The sequence below is a fragment of the Cottoperca gobio genome, chromosome 5 (assembly GCF_900634415.1).
Source record: "Cottoperca gobio chromosome 5, fCotGob3.1, whole genome shotgun sequence".
NCBI lineage: Eukaryota > Metazoa > Chordata > Actinopteri > Perciformes > Bovichtidae > Cottoperca > Cottoperca gobio.
In genome coordinates this window covers 2,435,200-2,448,649 of record NC_041359.1, presented here as the reverse complement: position 1 = coordinate 2,448,649, position 13,450 = coordinate 2,435,200, and the positions used below count along the sequence as shown (strand labels likewise).

Below are 13,450 nucleotides of genomic sequence, written 5' to 3'. Positions count from 1 at the left end.
TCAACGATGAAAATGAACCAATATGATATTTTTTTTCTCTTTCTTACCTTTCTACTATTTCATTTTCAAATCTGTAGCTCAGAATCGACGAGTTTGAGTCTAATGTCAATGAGATTAAAGACCCTTTCCCTCCAGCAGACTTTCCTGGTAAATCACAACGCCTCCATACTGTGTTGTTAATCATTCTATTCCAAACTCAGAGGTAGAAAAGGCCTCGCTTCGTCTATTCTAATCCCTCGCTTTGTCTATTCGCTAGGTGATGATGAGGAGGAGGACCCTAATATCCCAGAAAGCCCTAGACCTCGTCCAATGGCAGATCTGCAGCTGAAAGAAGAAGCCGTGCCAATGCCAGAAGCCAGCTCATTTTTTATCTTCGGACCTCGGAACAAGTATGTCACTGGTGATTGTTAGGGTTGAATGTAGTGATAATATATACAATGAAAGTGGTGTGGCTCTCATGTGAGGCCTAATTCCTGTAACATCAGCACTTAAAATTAAAAGGGTGTAACGATTATTGTTCAGATGGAGCCTGGTGTTGCAGCTGTATATAATGGGGGAGACTTATTTCCTTAAAGAAAACTAGTAGGTGATACCATAACTAGGGACTGAGAGAACTCCAGGTTAATGTTGATGAAAAAGACTGTTGAACTGATTAAGTGGGAACTGGAACACTGCAGGGTGTCTGGTAAAAACTTAACCAGAGATGTTTAATTTCAAGGAGGATTATTTGATTATTTATTATTTAATGTTCTATCAAAGTTCAAATGTATCCATGAGAGAGAGAGAGTTATAATTTGTAGTGCACATTTAGATATATCGAGGGAAGAACACTGTAGTCCATAGTGAAAAGTGAGACTTAGCCTAGGTCGGACTAATAAAGATTATGGGTGCTGATTGGTCAGTCCTTAAATCCTATGAAAAAGCTTTCCCACAGCAACCCTTTTTTTTAGTAACCCTAATTGTGAAGATGTCTTTGTGTGACTTTCATGACAGAATAGGAATAGTGTTTTTTAGATTTTATGTTTAAGAAAAGGTAAAGAAAAATAAATAGTCTGTCCAGTGTTTTTGGTTTGATTTTTTGTTCATGAGGGAGGTGGGTCTAGATATCAATGCATGAGAGTGACATATCGTAATTTCCGGAATATTAAGCGCATCTGAATATAAGCCGCATCCACTAAATAAAAAATAAAAAAAGTATTTTGTACATCAATAAGCCGCAAATGTCTATAAGCCGCAGGTGCCTACCGGTACATTGAAACAAATGAACTTTACACAGGCTTTAACGAAACACGGCTTGTAACAAAAATAAATAGGCTTTAACGAAACACGGCTTGTAACAAAAATAAAAAGAATAGCAGTAAACAGTAGCCTACCAAGAAAGTCATTGGTCACTATCTTCCTCCTCCTGTGCACTGAAACCACTGAAGTCATCTCCTTCGGTGTTGGAGTTGAATAGCCTCAGAATTGCTTCATCCGATGTTGGATCGTTTTCATTGTTGCTCTTGTCACTTTCATCCGGAGGCAAATTCCCTGCTGAGCTCATGCTGCCCTCTTCAACACGCAGCAGTCCAGCCTTTCGAAACCCGTTGATGATAGTGGCTTTTTTGACAATGCTCCACGCTGTCAGGACCCACTGGCAGACTTGACCATAAGTTGCTCTTCACATGCGGCCCGGTTTAGTGTAGGATTTCTCCCCACTTGTCATCCAAGCCTCTGAACACAGAGCGCCACCTTAAATGCATGATTTATACTGATGTCGAATGGCTGCAAATACTTTGTTATGCCCCCAGGAATCACAGCTGGAATTGCGTTTGTCCTCTTGATGGCTTCTTTCACAGAATCTGTTATGTGGGCTGTCATCGGGAAAAATCCATAAATTAGCCGCGTCATAGTGTGTGTTCCCCAATCAATCAATTGTGTTTTCCAGTTATAGGTTGGATAGGCAAGCCAAATATTGGCATCTGTCATTGTGTCCATGTGAATGGAAGTGTCCAATATTAAGATTGCCTTGCTTTTTAAAATGTTTGTTCAAATGATACAAATATTCCCAATCATCAGGTGTACTAATTGAATGTTAAAGGAAAACAATGGCGTTCTTATACATGCTGTGGATATGCTACAGTCAGTTAAAGCATTAATCTTAAAACTGAGTTTGGGACAGTCAGTATTATCTAATTAACCAGAACAGATTAAATCAAATAATTAATATCGTCAACTGAGGGTGAACAAGGTCTATCTGACAAATTGGACACATTTGAGGTCTATGTCTCAAACGGCTTTAAAGTTAACAGGGTCTATCTGCATCACTAATTTATGCAGATTTTGTATATATTTGCTGAGTCAGTGAGATCTACAAAGGTCTATCTCCACATGTTCAAGCATAGTTTTAGTATCACAAAGGTCTATCTGCTGACCAATAGCAGGGCGGGAAATGAATCACGTGATCATTTTAAGCACAGGAATAACTTATTCAAAACGTTTTGCTGCCAACTGTTTTATATGTAATCTAGTAGATAGTAGTTCAAGTTAAGATTATTAGTAGTTTAATAAAAAGTCTTAAAAATTATAATTTAAATATAAATTTCAAATATAATTTTCACTTTTAAGTTTCCTGCCACGTGGAACTTGTGTAAACATTTTTGGAGCTTAAAATGAAGCTAAGTTGCATAAAATACAGTTGAGTGTTACATTTTCAATTTTCGGGTGGGGAAATGTTAGATAGACTTGGGACTCACAAAGGTCTATCTGCAAAATTAGTTTAGTTTCTACCCATAATACATTGAATTGGCCCAAATAGTCTTCATTTCACTACCTAGTGTGTAGCATGTGATATGCCAAAATTGGTTGGAATTGGTTTTATAGTGTCCACGTGATGAACTGTTGAATTGTCAAATGCGTTTTTCTCAAAACTCGTCAAAGTGCAGATAGACCTTGTTCACCCTCAGTTGACGATATGTTGAAGGTTAAAATGGATTGCTTTTCTTAAGCGCTTTTCTAGTCTTTGCAACCACTATTAGCACTTTGCAACACTTGCCAGCATTCACCCCTTCATACACTGGTGGCATAGGCTACTGTACAAGGTGCCACATACTCATTAGGAGCGATAAACGTTCACACACACACTAACACGCAGATAGGGGCTCAGTATTTTGCCAATGCACACTGTAGTCTGCCGGGGCGAGGGATCAAGTGGAGACTTGTCATCTCTCCACTCGCAAGTGTGTTGTGTGTGTGTATATGCAGTCTCTTCCAATTGTGGTTTGATTTATTGATTTTTATTTTGGGTGTTGGAAAAACATCCTTGGACGCTTAGTCTTACCCAGAGTTTGGCACATGAAAGACTAATGGACATGGAGAATACAAATCAAATAAACTTTTAACCGGCACACATGTAGTAAGCATCGCAGGCCATCGGAAAGCAGAGCAGAGTCACAATTTACTACGGTCACCTAAACTATGGTTCAAGATTCACTTTTTGAAATGTATCCATGCCTGAGATTTCACAAGTTCTTTCAAAATTGTCATGAACATGTCTTTTTACCATTTCAGGTTCCGGAAGCTCTGCCACCGTATTATCAATGCAACTACTTTCACCAACATCATCCTCCTCTTCATCCTACTCTCATCTATTTCTTTAGCTGCTGAGGATCCTATTGACCCCATGTCCTTCAGGAACCAGGTGACAAGTGCACGCCTGTCCCATTGTAATTGAAATGTTTACGTTACATTGACATTGAAAGATTACAGATTTTATTCTCACTGTCAAGATTAAGTACAGATATTCTATTATTGATCTTACAACTAATGTGTCATTTTTAGGTGTTGGCCTATGCTGATATAGTCTTCACTTCGGTGTTCACAGCGGAAATTGTGCTCAAGGTAATAACAGGTACCACAGGTAATATTGTTGATTCAGGTCATGAAGGCTCACTGAATTGTTTGAAACCAAAAAGACCAAAAAAAACCCACTGACTTCAAGATGACGGAACCGGAAGTGCACACATGCTAAATCTTTTCCGGGTTTTGGGACTAATTCCAGCACTCTATAATGAGGGTAATTGTATTTAAAATACTTTAACTCCTGGCCCTGTGGTTGATGCTGGAGGAGGGATCACGAGGCATAGCTCTTGATGAACAGGTGTAGAGCTGTCCAATAAACAAAGACATGAAAACAAAATGAAGGCTTTTCTTATCTGCAAAAAAAGCAGAATTGTCACCATGTCAGCTACCAGAGTAATTCGAGACCATCTTGCAATGGTTTCATACCAGCCACGGCGCCAAATCGGGCCCTTCCCCACTTCCTCTACCCCAACTTCCAGCGCCCTTCGCTCTGGCCACACCCATCTTGAGTTTCTATAATAACATAATATAGCAGTCTAATGATAAGAAAAATAATATAAGAATTTAAATACAAAATTAATATGATAAATATGTAATATAAATAATAAATACAAAAAATAATAATCCTAATAATACAAACAGAATAATAATCAACATTAAAATTCAGGGGAGACAATTAGGTTGTGAACCACTGACGTAGACAAACCCCAGCAACATTTAGAATGTTTAAAACTTTATTTCATACTTTAGTCAAGACATAATATATTTGTACAATTATTTGTGTTTGTAAACTTTATGTTACACTTACAACAAGAACTTTATCTTTGTACAGTTGTGGTGTTCATAATGGATAACGAGTATTCTTTTCAGATGACAACATATGGTGCCATTCTTCACGAAGGGTCTTTCTGTCGGAACTCTTTCAACATCTTGGATCTTCTGGTGGTCAGTGTATCTCTCCTCTCAATGGGCATGGAGTAAGTGGAGTCTAGAAATGTACCTCATTACTTCTTAATCCCCTTTCCCACTCGACACAAAACCCATTTACAGCCACCAACATTTGGCTTTTGCCTTCAGTGAGAAAGTTTACAAATGGCATTCATTCCCTAAATCAAAGATGGCTGGTAACCAGTGCTACTACCGTGGCTTGTAAAAAAAAGCAACAGAGATTTGGACAATTATTATAATTTATGAATGTACAAAATACAAATAATATGCTCTACTCCAGTCTCGCTGATCATCGTAAAAAAACACACTTCATTCAAACGGAAAATAATAAAATATGACTCAGCAAAATTTTGTTAGTCTTTCCACTTTTCCAACAATGGCCAACTCTGGTTTGAGATTCTGAAAGAGAGACTAAATAGGTAACAGATATGTTTACTAACCTGTTCGTTCGTGAAAATTGAATGTGAAACACCAGAAAAAAAACAGAAAGGCATAATGGTCTGCTGGTTGTTTGTATCATCTAGATCCAGTGCCATCTCAGTGGTGAAGATTCTCAGGGTGCTAAGGGTACTCCGGCCCCTGAGGGCCATCAACAGAGCCAAGGGACTTAAGGTATGAGATGTGGATTAATAGACTTGCAGTTTTAAATGGCCCTGATAGTGACCTGATTTATAATCTGTAATATCTCTGTCTTTGTAGCATGTTGTCCAGTCTGTGTTCGTTGCTATCAAGACCATTGGAAATATTGTACTGGTCACCATGCTACTGGACTTCATGTTTGCCTGCATTGGAGTCCAACTTTTCAAAGTGAGAAGACACAGACATAAAATGGCAAACTGTTGCTTACACTGTATTTGGTAATGTACACTTTTGTCTGTTTGTTCTCATAAAGACACTGTTGTTGTCTTCCCAGGGCAAGTTCTATGACTGCACAGATCCTGACAAAATGACTGAGGAAACATGCAAGTAAGGACTTTGTTGTGTTTATTAGAGCAGTGATGTTTCATTATGACGCTCTAGGCCTCTGTTTTTTATATCGGGAAAGCTCTGGACAAAATTATTCTACTGAAAAGGTAATAATAGTACTGGTCTATATCTGCCTATGGAGTTTTCACAGTTGACATCACATGACTTGAGAGCCCCTTTCACAATTCCCATCTTTAAATTCAGTCTTCATTTTGGTCTTAACTACATACCAGTAAAGTTTCATACACCGTTGTAATGATATCACAGTGGCAAAACCTGACCACAGACATATAAACCCCCAGCAAAGTAATCAAAAATGCTTCTGGTCGTTTGCAATACAGAAGGTGTCTCCAGGACCACATTTTGCCTTGATGACACACACACACACACACACACACACACACACACACACACACACACACAGACTCACAAAGGTAAAAACAATACCAGTATCGCTGTCACGGCTGGTAATTACGTAGTATTTCAAGTAAATTGTTTGATAAAATTATTTATTTCCCATGCCTAATACAGTATGTTGCTCCCATTTAGATAATTAGACCACCTTGCTAACTGTATTAAAAGTGGAAAAAAATTGTCTAGTCTGTCATCTGGTGGTCAAATTCAAGTATGTGTATTTTTAAATGAACAGTACAGTGCGTGTGAAACCAAATTATTAATATCACATTTCCTAATTCCCAGGATGGGAAAAAGGTTAATTAAAAAAACTAATACTTTATTAGGTTTATGATATCCAACCTAGCATTATACTGTCAAGGGTATTCCTAGCCTTTGAATTAACGTTTAGAACCTCTTCTTTCCTAAATCCTTACAGCATAAAAAGTACACTTAAGCCAATTACTTTTAGCTATGCATCATGAGTCCTGTGGGCTGGCAGTTACAAAGCGTTAGCTAACATTGTAAAGCTAATATTAATGTGTTTAAGCTTAACATTTGCTTAGCAAGATATTTTCATTGAAAGTGGATACAGCACAATAACTAATTTCATCTTTAGGTATCTATTCTATACAACTAAATCGTATTCTAAACATTACAGGAATAGTGCAGATAGTTTGAAGTGTGGTTGTATGAGGTACTTATCTTTAGTCAGTGTATCATCTACAGTAAATAGCGGTCAGCACACCCCCAGTTTGGAGAAACAGACACCACCCCACAATCTGAACTATCTCTTTAATCCACCTTCCCATGGAAGACTGAATTGGTTGTAGCCTGCTTCTGCTGCACACATGATGCTACCACACATTGATTGGTTTGTAGAGCAACGTTATGTCCAATCAGGTTTCTTGTGGGTGGAACGTTTAGTGCTAAACTAGGCGTGCTGAATACAGGAATTTGATATATATTCATCATATATGATATGACTTGATAGGAATGAGTATACCTTGTCCAACAGTCCAATATTGTATAAGGCAAAGTCAAAGCCTGAAGCTGGAACTGCGAAAGTATTGTCATTTTTGCTTAAAAATTTATTCTGTCAATTCATTGACGTATGAACAACTGTATTAACACCATTCAATATAGCCAAAATTCACATTTATATTAATAGTATACTGTATTATACTGCAAACATACTTATGGATGTTGCTGCATGTGGTACCAGACACCCATGACTACATAAGTGGCCTGTACCACTGTACCATGGAAACTGCTGCATTGCTGTACCATGGTATAATTGTGTACCTTTTTTTAATTGGCTCAGTTCAGTTCAGATCATAGTCATTTATGTCATTATAAAATATGTTGGCTAGAATGACTATGAAACTGCTATTACATTACATTACATGCTATGTGGTATTAAAATGTCCTAACAATCCAAAATGTAACTTTGAGAACTCTGCAGAAAAGCTGACTATAGCACTGCCTGTCTTTTCTTTCCCTTCCACTTTGTGTCTCAGAGGATCGTATATAAAGTTCCAGGAAGGAGCACTTCATCCAGTGGAGGTTCATAAGAGGCAATGGACCAACTCAGAACTAAACTTTGACAGCATCTTCAGTGGAATGCTAGTTCTCTTCACCATTTCTACCTTTGAAGGATGGCCAAAGTGAGTCATGAAATGTTCTGTGCCAATACTTTGATAGTTTCTATTAATTTCTATTAAGTATTGACAGCTTAAAATGCTGTACTCTGCTGTGAGCAGCATCTACCCACTGTATATAAAGTCTAGTCAACAGCACATCCGCTATTCACGTTCATTGATTTGGGGTATATTCTATGTTCTGTCTGTGAAATAAATGCATGTGTGGATTTGTGACTGACTTGTTTTTGTTATTTACTTAGGATACTATATAAAGCCATTGATTCAAACTTAGAAGATAAAGGCCCAGTGTACAACAACAGAGTGGCCATCTCCATCTTCTTCATCTTCTACCTCATCCTTATCGCCTTCTTTATGATGAATATATTTGTGGGCTTCGTCATCGTCACCTTCCAGGAGCAAGGGGAGCAGGAGTATAAGGACTGTGAGCTGGACAAAAACCAGGTATGTTATAAAATACTGGAAATGATATTGCCATTGCACGAGGTCTGGATTGAGCTAATGATGACGAACGCTCGGGGATTGCATCATTTAAAACTCAAGCAGAATATTGCTATAATAATATATGGTTGTCACACCGTTATGGAACCACTTTTCTAATATATACTGTCTGTTGCCATCGCCTCAAAATCATCGTGATTCATGACATGTTAACTTTGTCTAAACCCTGCATCTCCCTCCACCTTCTTTTGAATCCCTCCAGCGCCAGTGTGTGCAGTATGCTCTTAAGGCCCGACCACTGCGATGTTATATTCCCAAGAACCCCTACCAGTATCAGGTGTGGTACATCGTCACCTCCTGCTACTTTGAGTACCTGATGTTCCTCCTTATTATGCTCAACACCATGTGTCTGGGAATGCAGGTATGAATGCAACACACATCACATACATATGACACATTATCTGTCAGTCTGTCTGATGGTGATAAAGTCACACAAATTATATAAATAAATATGTTGCTAATAGTCTGAGAGAAAAAAGAGAAGTTTAGTACAAGGTTCGTGCTATCTTGTCTTTTTTTTCATTAGTTATAACATGTCATTTCTTAGGGCACAGTCTGAGACCAGGGTCTGGTTTAAGCCCAGGTGTGCAGACTTCTTATATCATTAGCAACTTTAGCATTATAGCATCTTTAAAATGATTATGCTTGGATGAGTTTTTGTGTGTAGAAAACTGAAGAAGTCAAAACTGGTGCGCTATATCTCTGCTTTCAGCCCTTGATTTCTACAGCAGTTTTTACACTAAACGGGCAAGAGCATTTACGCGAATGAAACCAAATGAACCAAGCCGGTGATACATATATTGTACTGACCTGTATATGTTCATGTCAGTATGGGCATGTTGTACTTTGTATATGATAGAACTAAACAACAACTTAAATGAGAAAATAAACAATAAAATGTTTTAAAGGATAAAAAAAATGTGTCGTAAAAAAATTAAAATACCTTCAACAATTAAAAGAGAAGATATAAAAGTGAGGGTAGTAATACTGCTACAGACTCCAACAATAGAGGCTGACACAGTGAATAGAACCTCTAAATAGCAGCCTGAGAACTCCCTCCATGTTAGTCAGTCGTATGGTGCTGCTGAACCTTTTGCCAGAGGTGAGGTTAGCACTTGTTATTGTTATAATGACGAGTACAATCACTCTGTCTCACTTTATATTCAAGCAGCTGTTTATCTCTTCCTCTTTAACCCACAGCACTGTAACCAGTCGACCCATGTTACTGACCTGTCTGACATGTTGAACGTGATTTTCACTGTGCTCTTCACAGTGGAGATGATCCTTAAACTCATGGCCTTCAAAGCCAAGGTTAGTCAAAGTCAACGTAATATTCTCCAGATAAATCACGCACAAGAGCCGACTCTATGATTCCATTATGGTAAATTTACCGAGTGATATTGGAAGATACACATTCACAGTCATCTTGTTTTCTCAAAGGGTTATTTTGGAGACCCCTGGAACGTCTTTGACTTTGTCATCGTCATCGGAAGTGTTGTGGACGTCACGCTGAGCGAAGTTGATGTGAGTACTATCGCCTTGTTCTTTCTCTTTCCTTCTTTTGTGTCTCACAAGTATAACAAAATATAACAAAAATTATTAAATGTTATGCCAATAAAATGTGTCAAAATTAGTAAATAACGTCCCTTTAGTTCGTATAATCGGTGATCTCCCCCTCATTCTAAACTGTATGGATGCTACTTACTTGGAAACACATATTTCTCTGTGTACGCAGGTGAACAAAACAAAGTACAATTACATTTACAGAAGATGTTTGTGCCTCTAAAAGTCACATATGCTATTGTGTAATGGTTCAGGGACTTCCTGTGACATATGTTTTCTATCAACTGATTTACACGTTCCTAAAGTTTTACTGGCTAAGACTTTTCTTAGGTTTTATTAGTGTAACCCGATTTAGTAAATCACCAATTTAACAACAGCTAGTAGTTACCGAGAATTTAGGAAAAAGATTACGTTCAAACTTAATGGGTGGTAGGGGTTGTATTGGTGTGTGTGTGCGAGTGTGTGTGTTCTGGGGGGAGTGCTCAGTATACTTCTTTGTCTTACTTCATATCATCCATGTATCAAATATTGAAAAGGGCATTTGATTATTTATCATTTGGCTTGTTTGAACATATGTGCACAATTCTAAATGATAAAATTACACTTACCCCGTGGAATGTTAGGGGACTTGGAAATAACATTAAATGCAGGAAGGTATTTTCTCATTTGAGTTCATTAAAGGTCGATATTTTATTTCAACAAGAGACTCACACGATTGAAGTTACTGAATGCAAACTAAAACCACACAGGATCTCACAGGTGTACCAAACACCTTTAAATTTCCAGCAAGGGGCGAAGCAATCCTGTTCTGTAATACTATTCCTTTTCTACTTAAGTCCATGTTTACAGATCCACATGGCAGATTTATTTTAATATTTGGTTATAGTAAAACATTCCCCATCATTTTGTTGAATAAATATGATCTGAATTCCGATGATCTTCAGTGGTGGCACATTTAAATGCTAATTGGACTCATCCTTAGACTCCGGATATCAATCATATCCTTGACATATTAAGAAATTCTGAGTAATAATAATAATAATGAATTGAATTTATATTGCGCTTTTCAAGACCTCAAAGCCGCTTAATGCAATGTTTGTGTTTACGTAGTGTATCCTGAACAATTCAGTTAAATGAAATTGACGTGAAATGAAAATGTAATAATGTGATTTTAGAATGCATCCAGTAAATGTTCAGATTACATGCTGTATATGGTGCATACGTGTCCATCTTTAGTTTTATTAATGGCGACATTAATTTTTTTGATCTACTTTCCATGTTCATGCCTTCCTCTCTCATTGTCACCTTTACAGCTGGAAACTCTCCTTCTTTCCCCTCTGACATCACTTCCTGAATTTGTTCCCCCTCCCACAGGCAGCTCTGGCCTCCTCTGGAGGACTTTACTGTCTCCATGGCTGTGCTGTAACTATTCACTTGCTTCAGTTTTGTATGAAATTGACATGTTGCATGAAATTTGTCTGAACAATGATAAAACTGAAAAAAGTGTCTCAAAGCCAGGGGCCCTTTTTCCAAAAGCACAATAAGCCTAAGATGATTGCAAAACCCATCTTACAAACCTTGGAATATGGTGTGTGTGTGTGTGTGTGTGTGTGTGTGTGTGTGTGTGTGTGTGTGTGTGTGTGTGTGTGTGTGTGTGTGTGTGTGTGTGTGTGTGTGTTTGTGTGTGTATCCTTTGTCCTCCAACAAGGTTTGTAAAAAACCAACAGAAAAGCATACTTTGTGATCTTTAGGCTCATCAGATATTGGGGGTCAGCACCTCCAGGGCAAAATTCTAACGGGATTCCAATCTCTTCAATATTCAGACAGCTTCTTAATTTGGATAAAACTGGGGCAGGATGGAATAACCTTTACAAGGGAAGCTGAGCAGTGAGATCCCCGATGGTAGCGATGCTGTGTTAGCAACTTGTCAACTATTTTACTCAAAATGGGACAAGCTTTCTTGAGAAACCGTACGTTTTATACCAGGGGTAAGCACGCCTAGCTGCTGCTAACCTTTACTTGTTGCCCAGCTCGCCATGCACCCTACTTCAGTCTTTGACTACAAAAATATTCTCGATTTAAATAGGGTCAGTGTCTCGCTCTTGTTCCCTATCCTGGCACCACTTTGCCTTGGGAGACCCTATCAGGAGCTATTGCCGAGAACACAGCTCCCAGGCTCACGCAGATGTTAAGGTGGAGATTCTCGGAGGGTCGTTGCTAGTTAAGAACTTTGCCAAACTATAAAAAATGTAACATTGACCGGAGGTTAGTACAAAAGCTCCATTTGTCATTCTTTGTTCTTCCATATTACTTTGAGTTCTGATATTAATCTAAAAGTATGGGTTAAAAGGCACATTTCTACAAGGAAAAAAGTAAAAATTGTAATGTTCATCTTGCTTTTGATACATTTCCCAGGATTCTAAAGTGTCAACAATAAAAAAAATAATTAAAAAAGGTTGACCTTTGGCTTTTCTTGTAGAAGATAATTAATTTTGACTTCATTCTGAGATGACCTCAGAAACGAGGCACTAAATCTTCCTTTGGAGAGACCTTGATATAATTGTGAATGATGTTGAGCATGTGTTGATTATGGTAACAGTAAATATTAGCCCCATATATTTGGAAATTGCTACAAGCTAGCCATTGTTATCATTCAATTGATTAGACCTAAGATTTTTGTATCTACTGATAACATCTGCATTATGAAAAATCTTCTTTTTGTTTGAAAAAGCTAACATGAAAGTATTGTTCTGCTTCTCAGGCAACAGTTTCCTTGAACAGAAATGACCAGATGTGGTTGTGTTCACACTAACAAAGTTTGCGACGTGAGCATTATAACACTTTAAAACTACGTACCACAAAGTGTGTTTGTTAACCCCTATTCGTCATAAGAGAAGCAGTAGAAAAAACATATTTTTGTTTCTGCAGGCAGTGGATCCCATGCAGGCAATTGCGGTGAGTTGCTATTGCTTTTTATTTAATAAAGGCTTTTTTAAGAATTTGGAAGTTGGCACTAATTATGTAATGTACAATATGTCGTCTCTCCCTGAAAAGTCTTCCGAGAACATGAGCGTATCAGTCACATTCTTCAGACTGTTTCGTGTCATGCGTCTAGTGAAACTTTTGAATCGCTCTGAGGGGATACGGAATCTTCTGTGGACCTTCATCAAATCCCTTCAGGTCAGTAACAACTCTGATAATAATTCAGCCTGTAGTTTAGAATCACTATGTGTCTGACAATGTGATCGTTGTGTTGCAGGCTCTTCCCTATGTGGGCCTGCTTATCCTCATGCTGTTCTTTATATATGCTGTGGTTGGAATGCAGGTACACACACACACACACACACACACACACACACACACACACACACACACACACACACACACACACACACACACACACACACACACACACACCACCCATTATTCATATTTATATAATGGCCATTTTCAGTATTTTCAATTTGGATAGGCTGGAAGTTGTGGATCAGTAAAGGGACAATACTAAACAATTGGTAAAAACAGCAACAGTGAGGCTGAGCTAAATACCACCATGCCAAGGATAAATAGCTCTTCAT

At 38.1% G+C, this 13,450-nt stretch overlaps 1 protein-coding gene across 1 annotated transcript in view; it reads left to right on the top strand.

The window, feature by feature from the left end:
* Nucleotides 1-13,450, top strand: part of LOC115007829 (dihydropyridine-sensitive L-type skeletal muscle calcium channel subunit alpha-1-like) — a 47,792-nt gene that overhangs the window by 15,530 nt on the left and 18,812 nt on the right. Inside the window, exons 16-32 of the mRNA XM_029430828.1 lie at nucleotides 78-147; nucleotides 257-389; nucleotides 3,550-3,679; nucleotides 3,820-3,879; nucleotides 4,711-4,817; nucleotides 5,313-5,400; nucleotides 5,488-5,595; nucleotides 5,702-5,754; nucleotides 7,668-7,814; nucleotides 8,051-8,252; nucleotides 8,512-8,670; nucleotides 9,510-9,620; nucleotides 9,750-9,833; nucleotides 11,247-11,294; nucleotides 12,801-12,827; nucleotides 12,927-13,052; nucleotides 13,132-13,197. Coding sequence (XP_029286688.1) covers nucleotides 78-147; nucleotides 257-389; nucleotides 3,550-3,679; nucleotides 3,820-3,879; nucleotides 4,711-4,817; nucleotides 5,313-5,400; nucleotides 5,488-5,595; nucleotides 5,702-5,754; nucleotides 7,668-7,814; nucleotides 8,051-8,252; nucleotides 8,512-8,670; nucleotides 9,510-9,620; nucleotides 9,750-9,833; nucleotides 11,247-11,294; nucleotides 12,801-12,827; nucleotides 12,927-13,052; nucleotides 13,132-13,197 — 1,719 coding nt within the window. The remainder of the gene's footprint in view (nucleotides 1-77; nucleotides 148-256; nucleotides 390-3,549; nucleotides 3,680-3,819; nucleotides 3,880-4,710; nucleotides 4,818-5,312; nucleotides 5,401-5,487; nucleotides 5,596-5,701; nucleotides 5,755-7,667; nucleotides 7,815-8,050; nucleotides 8,253-8,511; nucleotides 8,671-9,509; nucleotides 9,621-9,749; nucleotides 9,834-11,246; nucleotides 11,295-12,800; nucleotides 12,828-12,926; nucleotides 13,053-13,131; nucleotides 13,198-13,450) is intronic.